General features: G+C 44.8%; 1 protein-coding gene across 1 annotated transcript in view; it reads left to right on the forward strand.

Moving 5' to 3' along the window:
• Positions 1-1,009: 1,009 nt before the first annotated feature.
• The window catches only part of GMFG (glia maturation factor gamma), a 30,934-nt gene continuing 13,991 nt past the window's right edge, over positions 1,010-17,952 (forward strand). Inside the window, 3 exon segments of the mRNA XM_069746525.1 lie at positions 1,010-1,132; positions 16,431-16,527; positions 16,620-16,669. Coding sequence (XP_069602626.1) covers positions 1,019-1,132; positions 16,431-16,527; positions 16,620-16,669 — 261 coding nt within the window. The 5' untranslated portion in view covers positions 1,010-1,018.

Genomic DNA, 17,952 nt, shown 5'->3' on the forward strand with positions numbered 1-17,952 from the left:
GTGCGGGGGCAGAGGGGCGACCGCGGGGAGGCACCGGGCGGTGCGGGGGCAGAGGGGCGACCGCGGGGAGGCACTGGGCGGTGCGGGGACAGAGGGGCGGAAAAGCGGGGAGGCACCGGGCGGTGCGGGGGCAGAGGGGCGACCGCGGGGAGGCACCGGGCGGTGCGGGGACAGAGGGGCGGAAGAGCGGGGAGGCACCGGGCGGTGCGGGGGCAGAGGGGCGACCGCGGGGAGGCACCGGGCGGTGCGGGGACAGAGGGGCGGAAGAGCGGGGAGGCACCGGGCGGTGCGGGGGCAGAGGGGCGACCGCGGGGAGGCACCGGGCGGTGCGGGGACAGAGGGGCGGAAGAGCGGGGAGGCACCGGGCGGTGCGGGGGCAGAGGGGCGACCGCGGGGAGGCACCGGGCGGTGCGGGGGCAGAGGGGCGACCGCGGGGAGGCACCGGGCGGTGCGGGGGCAGAGGGGCCATCGCAGTCGGCCTGTTGCAGGTTTCTTATTCGGTCATTTTTTATTTTTTTTTATTTTTTTTAATAGATTTTTAGGTTTAAGGACAAAAATAAAAGAAATTTCCGAATGAAAAACCTCAGCTTATTAGTTCTTAGAAATAAGACAAAAAATATATATTTTTTTAAATAAATGATTTGCAGCACGCTGGAAAGTGTGAGGCTTGTAAAAAGTGTGCGCTCTGCTGCCATCTAGTGGTGAAGCACAACGATTGCCGTACATTTCCTATTGGCAGGTATTACTGCGCTTGTTTACAAAGTTTCTGCTGTTGCCGTTGGTAACTGCGATTTATCCCCGCCCTGTTGTCAGACTGGTGACAGCTCCCACAATGCACTGCTCTTCGGTATGAGGCAGCCGGATTCTGCGTCCACTTCGGGTGTGAACAGAGGTATAAAGTTATTTCAGGGCCAATTGGGCAAAGCGACGTTTCCATGAAGTTCTTCGCATATTTTTTTTCTTCCTTGGCAAAATGCCAGGCGTGTTGCTGAGTGTGATAACAGGATGTGGTGAGCAGATGTGCAGCGCCCCCTCCTCCTCCGGCCCCCCACATCCTGCTGTCATCCAGGTCAGGGGTACAAAACCCGCAGAGGGGACCCTGGGGGCAGAGGAGACGCCCGGGCGCAGGATGGTGAGCAGTGGGTGATAGCTTCCTGGTGATTCCCGACTGAGGGCGATGGGGTCTGTGACCTCCGTGCTCCCTGCAGCCCCCCGTAGTGTACGGGACAGTCGTACTGGTGCTCGGGGGCGGCGTTATCCAAAACATACCCTGCAGGGAATTGTTATCTAAGCAATTGTCTGATATCTTCTGTAAAATCGGGGATTTTATGTCTTATCCATAGGAGGTAATAAGTCGTTATACATCATCTGATGAGTGATCCCTACCTTATATGTATAACTGCGGTGAGTGATCCCTACCTTATATGTATAACTGAGCGGTGCGGTGAGTGATCCCTACCTTATATGTATAACTGAGCGGTGTGATGAGTGATCCCTACCTTATATGTATAACTGAGCGGTGTGATGAGTGATCCCTACCTTATATGTATAACTGAGCGGTGTGATGAGTGATCCCTACCTTATATGTATAACTGAGCGGTGCGGTGAGTGATCCCTACCTTATATGTATAACTGAGCGGTGTGATGAGTGATCCCTACCTTATATGTATAACTGAGCGGTGCGATGAGTGATCCCTACCTTATATGTATAACTGAGCGGTGTGATGAGTGATCCCTACCTTATATGTATAACTGAGCGGTGCGATGAGTGATCCCTACCTTATATGTATAACTGAGCGGTGTGATGAGTGATCCCTACCTTATATGTATAACTGAGCGGTGTGATGAGTGATCCCTACCTTATATGTATAACTGAGCGGTGCGATGAGTGATCCCTACCTTATATGTATAACTGAGCGGTGCGATGAGTGATCCCTACCTTATATGTATAACTGAGCGGTGCGATGAGTGATCCCTACCTTATATGTATAACTGAGCTGTGCGATGAGTGATCCCTACCTTATATGTATAACTGAGCGGTGTGATGAGTGATCCCTACCTTATATGTATAACTGAGCGGTGCGATGAGTGATCCCTACCTTATATGTATAACTGAGCGGTGTGATGAGTGATCCCTACCTTATATGTATAACTGAGCGGTGTGATGAGTGATCCCTACCTTATATGTATAACTGAGCGGTGTGATGAGTGATCCCTACCTTATATGTATAACTGAGCGGTGCGATGAGTGATCCCTACCTTATATGTATAACTGAGCGGTGCGATGAGTGATCCCTACCTTATATGTATAACTGAGCGGTGCGATGAGTGATCCCTACCTTATATGTATAACTGAGCGGTGCGATGAGTGATCCCTACCTTATATGTATAACTGAGCGGTGTGATGAGTGATCCCTACCTTATATGTATAACTGAGCGGTGCGATGAGTGATCCCTACCTTATATGTATAACCGAGCGGTGCGATGAGTGATCCCTACCTTATATGTATATCTGAGCGGTGTGATGAGTGATCCCTACCTTATATGTATAACTGAGCGGTGTGATGAGTGATCCCTACCTTATATGTATAACTGAGCGTTGCTGTGAGTGATCCCTACCTTATATGTATAACTGAGCGGTGCGATGAGTGATCCCTACCTTATATGTATAACTGAGCGGTGTGATGAGTGATCCCTACCTTGTATGTATAACTGAGCGGTGCGATGAGTGATCCCTACCTTATATGTATAACTGAGCGGTGCGATGAGTGATCCCTACCTTGTATGTATAACTGAGCGGTGTGATGAGTGATCCCTACCTTGTATGTATAACTGAGCGGTGTGATGAGTGATCCCTACCTTATAGGTATAACTGAGCGGTGTGATGAGTGATCCCTACCTTATATGTAAAACTGAGCGGTGTGATGAGTGATCCCTACCTTGTATGTATAACTGAGCGGTGTGATGAGTGATCCCTACCTTATATGTATAACTGAGCGGTGTGATGAGTGATCCCTACCTTATATGTATAACTGAGCGTTGCTGTGAGTGATCCCTACCTTATATGTATAACTGAGCGGTGCGATGAGTGATCCCTACCTTATATGTATAACTGAGCGGTGTGATGAGTGATCCCTACCTTGTATGTATAACTGAGCGGTGTGATGAGTGATCCCTACCTTATAGGTATAACTGAGCGGTGTGATGAGTGATCCCTACCTTATATGTATAACTGAGCGGTGTGATGAGTGATCCCTACCTTATATGTATAACTGAGCGGTGCGATGAGTGATCCCTACCTTATATGTATAACTGAGCGGTGCGATGAGTGATCCCTACCTTATATGTATAACTGAGCGGTGCGATGAGTGATCCCTACCTTATAGGTATAACTGAGCGGTGCGATGAGTGATCCCTACCTTATATGTATAACTGAGCGGTGTGATGAGTGATCCCTACCTTATATGTATAACTGAGCGGTGCGATGAGTGATCCCTACCTTATATGTATAACTGAGCGGTGCGATGAGTGATCCCTACCTTAAGGAGAGTAAAACTAATCCCAAACTGTTCTTCAACTATATCAATAGTAAAAGAATAAAAACTGAAAATGTAGGCCCCTTAAAAAATAGTGAGGAAAGAATGGTTGTAGATGACGAGGAAAAAGCTAACATATTAAACACCTTCTTCTCCACGGTATTCACGGTGGAAAATGAAATGCTAGGTGAAATCCCAAGAAACAATGAAAACCCTATATTAAGGGTCACCAATCTAACCCAAGAAGAGGTGCGAAACCGGCTAAATAAGATTAAAATAGATAAATCTCCGGGTCCGGATGGCATACACCCACGAGTACTAAGAGAACTAAGTAATGTAATAGATAAACCATTATTTCTTATTTTTAGTGACTCTATAGCGACAGGGTCTGTTCCGCAGGACTGGCGCATAGCAAATGTGGTGCCAATATTCAAAAAGGGCTCTAAAAGTGAACCTGAAAATTATAGGCCAGTAAGTCTAACCTCTATTGTTGGTAAAATATTTGAAGGGTTTCTGAGGGATGTTATTCTGGATTATCTCAATGAGAATAACTGTTTAACTCCATATCAGCATGGGTTTATGAGAAATCGCTCCTGTCAAACCAATCTAATCAGTTTTTATGAAGAGGTAAGCTATAGGCTGGACCACGGTGAGTCATTGGACGTGGTATATCTCGATTTTTCCAAAGCGTTTGATACCGTGCCGCACAAGAGGTTGGTACACAAAATGAGAATGCTTGGTCTGGGGGAAATTGTGTGTAAATGGGTTAGTAACTGGCTTAGTGATAGAAAGCAGAGGGTGGTTATAAATGGTATAGTCTCTAACTGGGTCGCTGTGACCAGTGGGGTACCGCAGGGGTCAGTATTGGGACCTGTTCTCTTCAACATATTCATTAATGATCTGGTAGAAGGTCTACACAGTAAAATATCGATATTTGCAGATGAGCGGTGCGATGAGTGATCCCTACCTTATATGTATAACTGAGCGGTGTGATGAGTGATCCCTATCTTATATGTATAACTGAGCAGTGCGGTGAGTGATCCCTACCATATATGTATAACTGAGCGATGCGATGAGTGATTCCTACCTTATATGTATAACTGAGCGCTGTGATGAGTGATCCCTACCTTATAGGTATAACTGAGCGGTGTGATGAGTGATCCCTACCTTATATGTATAACTGAGCGGTGCGGTGAGTGATCCCTACCTTATATGTATAACTGAGCGGTGTGATGAGTGATCCCTACCTTATATGTATAACTGAGCGGTGTGGTGAGTGATCCCTACCTTATATGTATAACTGAGCGGTGTGGTGAGTGATCCCTACCTTGTATGTATAACTGAGCGTTGCTGTGAGTGATCCCTACCTTATATGTATAACTGAGCGGTGTGATGAGTGATCCCTACCTTATATGTATAACTGAGCGGTGCGATGAGTGATCCCTACCTTGTATGTATAACTGAGCGGTGCGATGAGTGATCCCTACCTTATATGTATAACTGAGCGTTGCTGTGAGTGATCCCTACCTTATATGTATAACTGAGCGTTGTGATGAGTGATCCCTACCTTATAGGTATAACTGAGCGGTGTGATGAGTGATCCCTACCTTATATGTATAACTGAGCAGTGCGATGAGTGATCCCTACCGTATATGTATAACTGAGCGTTGCTGTGAGTGATCCCTACCTTATATGTATAACTGAGCGGTGTGATGAGTGATCCCTACCTTATATGTATAACTGAGCAGTGTGATGAGTGATCCCTACCTTATATGTATAAATGAGCGGTGCGATGAGTGATTCCTACCTTATATGTATAACTGAGCGGTGTGATGAGTGATCCCTACCTTATATGTATAACTGAGCGGTGTGATGAGTGATCCCTACCTTATATGTAAAACTGAGCGGTGTGATGAGTGATCCCTACCTTATAGGTATAACTGAGCGGTGCGATGAGTGATCCCTACCTTATAGGTATAACTGAGCGGTGTGATGAGTGATCCCTACCTTATATGTATAACTGAGCGGTGTGATGAGTGATCCCTACCTTATATGTATAACTGAGAGGTGCGATGAGTGATCCCTACCTTATATGTATAACTGAGCGGTGCGATGAGTTATCCCTACCTTATATGTATAACTGAGTGGTGCGATGAGTGATCCCTACCTTATATGTATAACTGAGCGTTGCTGTGAGTGATCCCTACCTTATATGTATAACTGAGCGGTGTGATGAGTGATCCCTACCTTATATGTATAACTGAGCGTTGCTGTGAGTGATCCCTACCTTATATGTATAACTGAGCGGTGTGATGAGTGATCCCTACCTTATATGTATAACTGAACGGTGTGATGAGTGATCCCTACCTTATATGTATAACTGAGCGGTGCGATGAGTGATTCCTACCTTATATGTATAACTGAGCGGTGCGATGAGTGATCCCTACCTTATATGTATAACTGAGCGGTGCGATGAGTGATCCCTACCTTATATGTAAAACTGAGCGGTGTGATGAGTGATCCCTACCTTATAGGTATAACTGAGCGGTGCGATGAGTGATCCCTACCTTATAGGTATAACTGAGCGGTGCGATGAGTGATCCCTACCTTATATGTATAACTGAGCGGTGTGATGAGTGATCCCTACCTTATATGTATAACTGAGCGGTGCGATGAGTGATCCCTACCTTATATGTATAACTGAGCGGTGCGATGAGTGATCCCTACCTTATATGTAAAACTGAGCGGTGCGATGAGTGATCCCTACCTTATAGGTATAACTGAGCGGTGCGATGAGTGATCCCTACCTTATATGTATAACTGAGCGGTGTGATGAGTGATCCCTACCTTATATGTAAAACTGAGCGGTGTGATGAGTGATCCCTACCTTATATGTAAAACTGAGCGGTGTGATGAGTGATCCCTACCTTATAGGTATAACTGAGCGGTGCGATGAGTGATCCCTACCTTATAGGTATAACTGAGCTGTGCGATGAGTGATCCCTACCTTATATGTATAACTGAGCGCTGCGGTGAGTGATCCCTACCTTATATGTATAACTGAGCGGTGCGATGAGTAATCCCTACCTTATATGTATAACTGAGCGGTGCGATGAGTGATCCCTACCTTATATGTATAACTGAGCGCTGCGGTGAGTGATCCCTACCTTATATGTATAACTGAGCGGTGCGATGAGTGATCCCTACCTTATATGTATAACTGAGCGGTGCGATGAGTAATCCCTACCTTATATGTATAACTGAGCGGTGCGATGAGTGATCCCTACCTTATATGTATAACTGAGCGGTGCGATGAGTGATCCCTACCTTATATGTATAACTGAGCGGTGCGATGAGTGATCCCTACCTTATATGTATAACTGAGCGGTGCGATGAGTGATCCCTACCTTATATGTATAACTGAGCGGTGCGATGAGTGATCCCTACCTTATATGTATAACTGAGCGGTGCGATGAGTAATCCCTATTTTACAGGTGCATCTTACAAAATTAGAATATCATCAAAAAGTTAATTTATTTCTTCACTACATAAAGTGAAACTCATATAGAGTCATTACAGACAGAGTGATCTATTTCACATGTTTATTTCTGTTAATGTTGATGATTATGGCTTACAGCTAATGAAAACCCAAAAGTTGTTATCTCAGTAAATTAGAATAATTAACAAAAACACCTGTAAAGGCTTCCTCAGCGTTTATAAAGGTCCCTTAGTCTGATTCAGTAGGTCCACAATCATGGGGAAGACTGCTGACCTGACAGCTGTCCAGAAGGCAGTCACTGACACACTCCACAAGGAGGGGAAGACACAAAAAGTCATTGCTATAGAAGCCGGCTGTTCACAGAGTGCTGTATCCAAGCATATTAACCCCTTTACCACCAAGGGTGGTTTGCACGTTAATGACCAGGCCAATTTTTACAATTCTGACCACTGTCCCTTTATGAGGTTATAACTCTGGAACGCTTCAACGGATTCCAGTGATTCTGACATTGTTTTCTCGTGACATATTGTACTTCATGATAGTGGTAAAAATTCTTTGATAGTACCTGCGTTTATTTGTGAAAAAAACGGAAATTTGGCGAAAATTATGAAAATTTTTGCAATTTTCCAAATTTGAATTTTTATGCAATTAAATCGCAGAGATATGTCACACAAAATACTTAATAAGTAACATTTCCCACATGTCTACTTTACATCAGCACAATTTTGGAACCAAAATTTTTTTTTGTTAGGGAGTCATAAGGGTTAAAATTTGACCAGCAATTTCTCATTTTTACAACACCATTTTTTTTTAGGGACCACATCTCATTTGAAGTCATTTTGAGGGGTCTATATGATAGAAAATACCCAAGTGTGACACCATTCTAAAAACTGCACCCCTCAAGGTGCTCAAAACCATATTCAAGAAGTTTATTAACCCTTCTGGTACTTCACAGGAATTTTTGGAATGTTTAAATAAAAATTAACATTTAACTTTTTTTCACACAAAATTTATTTCAGCTCCAATTTGTCTTATTTTACCAAGGGTAACAGGAGAAAATGGACCCCAAAAGTTGTTGTACAATTTGTCCTGAGTACGATGATACCCCATATGTGGGGGTAAACCACTGTTTGGGCGCATGGGAGAGCTCGGAAGGGAAGGAGCGCCGTTTGACTTTTCAATGCAAAATTGACAGGAATTGAGATGGGACGCCATGTTGCGTTTAGAGAGCCACTGATGTGCCTAAACATTGAAACCCCCCACAAGTGACACAATTTTGGAAAGTAGACCCCCTAAGGAACTTATCTAGATGTGTCTTGAGCGCTTTGACCCACCAAGTGCTTCACAGAAGTTTATAATGCAGAGCCGTAAAAATAAAACAAAAATTTTTTCCCACAAAAATTATTTTTTTAGCCCCCAGTTTTGTATTTTCCCGAGGGTAACAGGAGAAATTGGACCCCAAAATTTGTTGCCGAATTTGTCCTGAGTGCGCTGATACCCCATAAGTGGGGGGGAACCACTGGGCGCATGGCAGAGCTCGGAAGGGAAGGAGCGCCATTTGGAATGCAGACTTAGATGGATTGGTCTGCAGGTGTCACATTGTGTTTGCAGAGCCCCTAATGTACCTAAACAGTAGAAACCCCCCACAAGTGACCCCATATTGGAAACTAGACCCCTCAAGGAACTTATCTAGATGTGTTGTGAGAACTTTGAACCCCCAAGTGTTTCACTACAGTTTGTAACGCAGAGCCGTGAAAATAAAAAAACTTTTTTTCCCACAAAAATTATTTTTTAGCCCCCAGTTTTGTATTTTCTCAAAGGTAACAGGAAAAATTGGACCCCAAAAGTTGTCCTATTTGTCCTGAGTGCGTTGATACCCCATATGTTGGGGTAAACTCCTGTTTGGGCACACAGGAGGGCTCGGAAGGGAAGAAGCACTGTTTTACTTTTTCAACGCAGAATTGGCTGGAATTGAGATCGGACGCCATGTCGCGTTTGGAGAGCCCCTGATGTGCCTAAACAGTGGAAACCCCCAATTATAACTGAAACCCTAATCCAAACACACCCCTAACCCTAATTCCAACGGTAACCCTAACCACACCTCTAACCCTGACACACCCCTAACCCTAATCCCAACCCTATTCCCAACCGTAAATGTAATCTAAACCCTAACCCTAACTTTAGCCCCAACCCTAACTGTAGCCCTAATGGGAAAATGGAAATAAATACTTTTTTTAATTTTTCCCTAACTAAGGGGGTGATGAAGGGGGGTTTGATTTACTTTTAGGCCGGCTTCACACTTGCGAGTTTTACGGACGTAAGAGCGCAGAAACTACGTCCGTAAAACTCGCAAAAAATACGGCACAATTATTCTCTATGCCCCTGCTCCTATCTGCCGTATTTTACTGATCAGTATTATACGGCTTTCTACGGCCGTACAAAATCGCAGCATGCTGCGTTTGTCACCGTACTGCGCAAGAAATACGCCAATGAAAGTCTATGGAAGCCCCAAAAATACGGATTACACACGGACAAGCAGTGTGACTTGCGAGAAATACGCAGCGCTGTTAGAGAGAAAAGCCGGCAATTCAGTGCGGTGTACAGTAAAATCACACTGACAGCTTACATTAGAATAGGTAGAATAAATGTGTACACATAGAATAGGTATATATATATATATATATATATGTCAGTGAGACACATATATGTATATATATTAATATTTATTCCAGCGCTATACAGCTTGAAAGCCGGTAATTCAATTACCGGCTTTTTCTTTCTCCTTCCTAAAACCCGACATGATTTGAGACATGGTTTACATACAGTAAACCATCTCATATCACCATTTTTTTTGCAGATTCCACACTACTAATGTCAGTAGTGTGTATATGCAAAATTTGGCCGTTCTAGCTAGTAAATTAAAGGGTTAAGTGGCGGAAAAAATATATGTATATAAATATATATATAACATATCCCACCACTACACGGGAATGGGAAGAGAGTGGCCAAGTGCCAGAATAGGCGCATCTTCCAGATGTGCCTTTTCTGGGGTGGCTGGGGGCAGATATTTTTAGCCAGGGGGGGGGGGGGGGGCAATAACCGTGGACCCTCTCCAGGCTATTAATATCTGCCCTCAGTCACTGGCTTTACTACTCTGGTGGAGAAAATTGTGCGGGAGCCCACGCCAATTTTTTCCGCCATTTAACCCTTTAATTTACTAGCTAGAACGGCCAAATTTTGCAGATACACTCTACTGACAGTAGTGTGGAATCTGCAAAAAAAATGGAGAGAAGACATGGTTTACTGTATGTAAACCATGTCTCATATTATGTCGGGTTTAGGAAGGAGAAAGAAAAAGCCGGTAATTGAATTACCGGCTTTCAAGCTGTATAGCGCTGGAAAAAATATTAATATATATACATATATGTGTCTACTGACATATATATATATATATATATATATATATATATATATACAGGTCCTTCTCAAAAAATTAGCATATAGTGTTAAATTTCATTATTTACCATAATGTAATGATTACAATTAAACTTTCATATATTATAGATTCATTATCCACTAACTGAAATTTGTCAGGTCTTTTATTGTTTTAATACTGATGATTTTGGCATACAACTCCTGATAACCCAAAAAACCTGTCTCAATAAATTAGCATATCAAGAAAAGGTTCTCTAAACGACAACTAATTAACTCTAAACACATGCAAAAGATACCTGAGGCTTTTATAAACTCCCTGCCTGGTTCATTACTCAAAACCCCCATCATGGGTAAGACTAGCGACCTGACAGATGTCAAGAAGGCCATCATTGACACCCTCAAGCAAGAGGGTAAGACCCAGAAAGAAATTTCTCAACAAATAGGCTGTTCCCAGAGTGCTGTATCAAGGCACCTCAATGGTAAGTCTGTTGGAAGGAAACAATGTGGCAGAAAACGCTGTACAACGAGAAGAGGAGACTGGACCCTGAGGAAGATTGTGGAGAAGGACCGATTCCAGACCTTGGGGAACCTGAGGAAGCAGTGGACTGAGTCTGGTGTGGAAACATCCAGAGCCACCGTGCACAGGCGTGTGCAGGAAATGGGCTACAGGTGCCGCATTCCCCAGGTAAAGCCACTTTTGAACCATAAACAGCGGCAGAGGCGCCTGACCTGGGCTACAGAGAAGCAGCACTGGACTGTTGCTAAGTGGTCCCAAGTACTTTTTTCTGATGAAAGCAAATTTTGCATGTCATTCGGAAATCAAGGTGCCAGAGTCTGGAGGAAGACTGGGGAGAAGGAAATGCCAAAATGCCTGAAGTCCAGTGTCAAGTACCCACAGTCAGTGATGGTGTGGGGTGCCATGTCAGCTGCTGGTGTTGGTCCACTGTGTTTCATCAAGGGCAGGGTCAATGCAGCTAGCTATCAGGAGATTTTGGAGCACTTCATGCTTCCATCGGCTGAAATGCTTTATGGAGATGAAGATTTCATTTTTCAGCACGACCTGGCACCTGCTCACAGTGCCAAAACCACTGGTAAATGGTTTACTGACCATGGTATTACTGTGCTCAATTGGCCTGCCAACTCTCCTGACCTGAACCCCATAGAGAATCTGTGGGATATTGTGAAGAGAAAGTTGAGAGACGCAAGACCCAACACTCTGGATGAGCTTAAGGCCGCTATTGAAGCATCCTGGGCCTCCATAACATCTCAGCAGTGTCACAGGCTGATTGCCTCCATGCCACGCCGCATTGAAGCAGTCATTTCTGCCACGGGATGCCGCGCGTGCGCATTAGAGATCGCGGCGGCCATTTTCCCAAAGCCGAGTTTGCATCTCGGCTTTGGGAAAATGGCCGCCGCGATCTCTAATGCGCACGCGCGGCATGCCGCGGCCATTTTCCTGAAGCCCCGTGCAGCAGAGCACTCGATCTGCGCACGCGCGGCCCCAGGAAGATGGCCGCCCCCACCGATGCAAGGGATTACAGCGCAGATCGCGCGCTGCTTATTCACCATTACGCCACTACGCCACCAACGTAAAGCTGAGGAAGAACCAGCGATGTCACCACGCCCTCCCGACCTGACCAGCCTGATTGACAGGCGAAAACGGCGACTTTCGTAAGTTATATCTCAGCATAGGTGGGGAATCGGGGTACACTACATACACTATAGGAACACACAGCGCAGGCCCTATTTAACAGTATTTATAGCTCAATCTCAAAAAACGGGGTGACAGGTTCCCTTTAACTCCGCCTGATGCTGCTATCCTTGCTCCTTGTCAATGTTTCAGTGTTGGATCTGAGCTTCTCCTGATTGTTCCTGTGACCTGCTGCTCTGTATAGCTAAGTGCTTTTTGCTTTTTTGTTGCTTTTTTTCTGTCCAGCTTGTCTTTTGTTTTGCTGGAAGCTCTGAGACGCAAAGGGTGTACCGCCGTGCCGTTAGTCCGGCACGGTGGGTCTTTTTTGCCCCCTTTGCGTGGTTTTGCTTTAGGGTTTTTTGTAGACTGCAAAGTTCGCTTTACTGTCCTCGCTCTGTCTAAGAATATCGGGCCCCACTTTGCTGAATCTATTTCATCCCTACGTTTTGTCTTTTCATCTTACTCACAGTCATTATATGTGGGGGGCTGCCTTTTCCTTTGGGGTATTTCTCTGGGGGCAAGTCAGGCCTATTTTTCTATCTTCAGGCTAGCTAGTTTCTTAGGCTGTGCCGAGTTGCCTAGGTAGTTGTTAGGCGCAATCCACAGCCGCTTTTAGTTGTGTTTAGGATAGGATCAGGTGTGCAGTCTACAGAGTTTCCACGTCTCAGAGCTCGTTCTTTTGTTTTTGGGTATTTGTCAGATCACTGTGTGCGCTCTGATCGCTAGGCACACTGTGTCTCTGGATTGCCTTCATTACACCTTTCATTAGCAGACATAACAGTCAGCCACTCATGACCAATAGACAACGCCAGAAGCGTCTTACCTGGGCCAAGGAGAAAAAGAACCGGACTGTTGTCAATGGTCCAAGGTGTTGTTTTCAGATGAAAGTAAATTTTGCATTTCATTTGGAAATCAAGGTCCCAGAGTCTGGAGGAAGAGTGGAGGCCACAATCCAAGCTGCTGGAGGTCTAGTGTGAAGTCTCCACAATCAGTGATGGTTTGGGAGCCATGTCATCTGCTGGTGTAGGTCCACTGTGTTTTATCAAGACAAAAGTCAGCGCAGCCGTCTACTAAGAAACTTTAGAGCACTTCATGCTTCCCTCTGCCGACAAGCTTTCTGGAGATGAAAATTTCGTTCTTCAGCAGGACTTGGCCCCTGACCACACTGCCAAAAGTACCAATACCTGGTGTACAAACAGAAATAAACACTTGGAAGAGATCACTCTGTAATGACTCTATATACTATAGGAGTTTCACTTTTTGTATTGAAGAACTGAAATAAATTAACTTTTCGATGATATTCTAATTTAGTGAGAAGCACTTGTAGATGTGTAACACTGAGCGGTGTGATGAGTGATATGTATTGTATATGGATTTATACAGCCACCACTAGAGGGAGTTCACTGTATATGGATATATACAGCCACCACTAGAGGGAGTTCACTGTATATGGATATATACAGCCACCACTAGGGGGAGTTCACTGTATATGGATATATACAGCCACCACTAGGAGGAGCTCACTATATATAGATTTATAAAGCCACCACTAGGGGGAGCTCACTATATATAGATTTATAAAGCCACCACTAGAGGGAGCTCACTAAATATGATTCTATACAGCTAGTGCCGGTACTCCATTGGAGTTGTACTTGCATGTATTCAATGGGCTCCCCCTAGTGGAGGCTACAGGGTCACAAAAAGCAGGGAAAGGAGTTTACTTCCAAGTCTTTCCCCACCACTACAGACCAGGAACCACCGTTACACCATTTTCTAATCCCTGCTTCAATAATTGACAGGATGGAATTTTAACGAAAGAGCCTTCATGAGCAAAAGAACAAAAAGATTGCTCAGTTGGCAATTAATATATTGCACACAGAGAATACAGATGATGCAATGTCAGCCTTGTGGTTGTGGATTGCACACATCAGGATTTTGTAATCTGCAGAGTCTGATGGGGACTAGTCAGCGAGTAGAACTTGTGCTGCACTTTCCATCTGATGGGCTGCAAAGTCATTTGTTGACCATTGTAAATGCAGCGCAGTGTAGAAAAAAGGTAATATTCTTGTAATATGAAGCCTCCACTAGAGGGCGCCAATAGAAGATATATTGATTGTAAAGATAAAAGAGGACCTGTTGGGTGCCACTGAGTAGTGGTGGCAAAGTCTTAGGTGGTGTGACCCATACTCTTTAAGAAAATTCATACTACAACGGGAAAGGCAGTGTGCTAGTCAGCGCCATAAGTGCTTGCCTCAGGGCAATGCTGCCAAGAGGTGAGCAAGTGAGGGGCTATGACAAGCACTGAGTGTGTGCCAATACGCATTGAGAATGACACAAAGACTGTGTCAATGTGGAGGAAGAGCAGCTGAAGACGTTGCAAGCAGCCTATATATATAATGTCTGACTACTACTGCTAAGACAGTTTAACCATCTAGCGCCTTGTGACATGTAATATTGTGTAACAATAAAGGAACTTACTACCTACTGGGCAATCCCCACAAAAGACATGAAAATCGTGAACCCCTCCAAAGTCCCCCCTATATGCATTGTTTACACGTGAGGGATTCTTCATAGCCGTAGCGGTAACCACATGACAGCCCACATGAAGTTTTGAGGTGGTGTTGTAGACTCCTTTTGTTAAGGCTTCTACTAAATTCAAAGATCAGACAGAAGGAACTATGTGATGCCTCTTGGACTCCTAATTATACCTGAGAATGAGTATGGTGCCCATATCACTGGCACTAATATAAGATATTTAACTGGCACTTTCCTATACAGCACATGTAACACAGTGCTATTAGCAACCATGATTCATTAGACCATCTCACATGAGGCAATTAACTAGATGGCTCCAGTTCACACACAACAATAGGCTGACAACTGTGACACTTTAGCAAAACTTAATGTAGCCTGCTGGCAATGTCTTCAGCTGCTCTTCCTCCACCTTGAAAGTCTTCCTGTCAATGTCAATACATCTTGGCACATAATTCATTTTGCATTTCATCTAAATGTCATTTCAAAACCAAGTGAGTGCCAAGCATGAGCTCTCATTGGGCTGCTGCCTGGTTTCCTGGTCTTGTTACTCAAGCTATAAACCAGTGTAATTATATTAATGCGTCCCCCCACTCATATCTCAGCCAGTCTTTGGAGTATGGAATATGGAGACATAATTATTGCTCTTAAGATGGTGAGGACGTGTTGGGGCTTATTCATGGATGGATAAGTTCAGCTCATTTATTGTTATACAGGAGACCTGCGGCCCCGGCTTAGTGTTAGCGTCCATTTGTGTGAGCCATAGTACCCTCATTGTCTCTTCAATTATTCTTATTCCTGCTATTGAGCGACTCGAATCTTATACACACAGGGGATAGCTTATCCAGAGACTGCTCAGTTTAATTATAAGGGTTTTCCCAAGACCGGATGCACCCACCGATCAGCCAAAATCTGCTCTTGATGTAATCAGTGAACAGCTCAAAAAACTGTCACCAGCTCGAAAGTGATCACTTGTTTAATTTTATTTTATCCCCACTGCTCCCCTGATTATTCTGTTTTTTGTTTTATTAAAATCCACCATGCGGTTCCAGAGTTATGGGCCTTTATACTTAGTACTTATTCTTATGGTCTTCATCAGGGGGTGTGGCTGACAGGATCCTCTGGGGCGTGTGTTTAGTATTCTTTGCATAATTATGCTGTGAGCCATGCCCCCACGGTACAAACCTTATACATAAAGGTCCATATCTTTGGAACCGTATGGTGGATTTTAATAAAACAAAAACCGGATTACTCTGGGAAAAAATGGGAATACAATAAGAGCAAAAACTGGTCACTTTTGATTTGGTGACAGGTCATCTTTAATTACATAATGGACGTATGTAAAATATTAAGAAAAGGTTATGGGTATGACTGGGTGACTGAGCAACATGGAAGATGAAGACCCCCGTATTTCTGCCTTGGATTTGTAGTTGGCACTGCTGCAGATCCACACAGTTGTTGTTCTGTATGTCTATTTATTAGCTTTTTTCTTATTTCCATGGTAAACTACATTTTGTGATGGCACGAGAAATCCAAACAAAAAAATCCTGATTGAATACGTTTTTTATATTAAAAAAAAATAAATGTGAATTTCACTCTGATTTTGGTGTGGAATCCTCAATGAAATCTTTGTAAAAATGAATAAGTGTGAACCTATGTAAACGACTAAATGGGACATAAAAAATGATTTAAAAGATTCCAAGGTCAATGAGTTTTCCTGTCACCGTTCTGTCATCAGTCAGACTCGCTGGTGGTGTGTGACGTGGACCCTGATCTCAGAGAGAAGCTGAGGAAGTTCCGCTTCCGGAAGGAGACCAATAATGCCGCCATCATGAGTGAGTGACCGACTGTGAGGATCCCGCGGGACGCTCCTCAGGGTTGTGTATTACCGGAGGACAACAGCTCATTATTCTTGTCTCTTTCATAGTGAAGATCGACAAGGAGAAGCAGCTGGTGGTCCTGGAGGAGGAATTCGAGGTAAGTCATCCAAAAATGTGTTTCCCTAGAGTACAGGTTTCCAAGGTTTCCAAAATGTGGCTCAGCTGATGCCCAACTACAACTCCCGGCATGCCCTGATAGCCCGTGTCCTGGGTAAAAAGTTGCTACTGATGGTGAATGACAGTGTGTTATTGCCTTCTCTCTATATAGAGCGTTCGTGTGTGGGGGGGTCAGCTGAGGAGCGTGCATGTCTGTGCAGGGTCCAGAGGGACACCGTTGAGCTGACATTGTGTGGCCACCTATAGCCCTGACCCTAAGGCTGGAGTCACACCAGCGTATGGCATCGGATGCGAGACCATTGGATGTATATGCTGATGACCTCGGCTCTAGTTCTGAGAGTGTGAGAGGAGTGCGATGCTACCGTGCTCCGGTGGTCTCACGTGAGAGGATCACAAGCACAGGTGCGGGGGAGACGGAAAAAGTAATTTCTGCATCTCCTCCATTGCGGGAATCGCACTGCACTCGGGTGATATCCGAGTGCAGTGCGATGTTTCACACTCACCCACTGACTTATATGGGTGCGTGCGATCCAATTCTCCAATGCAATTGCACCATGCTGCCGAACCGGCATGAGAAAATTATGGCAGATGTGAGCTGCCCCATAAGTTAACATTGGGCACAGTGCCATCCGATTTTTTTCAGTGGATTGCACTTGCCTGATTCCCTTGCAAGTGGGAGCGAACCCTAAGGCCTCTTTCACACGTCAGTGTCTACGGTATGTGTGGTGACGTTTTCACATGTACCTGAGACACTTACACAGGTAGACCCATTCAAGTGAACGGATCTGTGCATGTCAGTGTGTTTCCATGGACTGTGTATTGTGGGCGCGGACACGGGCTGCAAAACGTCCCACACACGGATGTCATCAGTGTGAGACGTACCGGAACCTGGGCAGCAGCGGTACTGTTCGTGCTTTTGCCCGGTGCCGAGTGCTGAAGATGGCTTTCATCATTCTCCCCTGCGATCAGCGCGAGCAGGGGAGAATGTTGAGAGTTACACTCAACTGATAAGAGTGAGGGCAGGCGGTGGCTGATGGGTCTACTACTCCCATCAGTGTACACCTGTTGCCGCTAATACAGACGGCGACTGATGGGAGTATTCATCACCCGCCACCTGTGCTATAAATAAATTAAATTAAAAAATGACGTGGGGTTCCCCTGTATTTTTGCTAAACTGCCAGGCAAAACTCACAGCTCGGCTCTGCAACCCTCAGCTGTCAGCTTTTGCAAGGCTGGTTATCAAGAATAGAGGAGTCCCCACAC

This window comes from Ranitomeya imitator, chromosome 2 (assembly GCF_032444005.1).
Source record: "Ranitomeya imitator isolate aRanImi1 chromosome 2, aRanImi1.pri, whole genome shotgun sequence".
Classification (NCBI taxonomy): domain Eukaryota; kingdom Metazoa; phylum Chordata; class Amphibia; order Anura; family Dendrobatidae; genus Ranitomeya; species Ranitomeya imitator.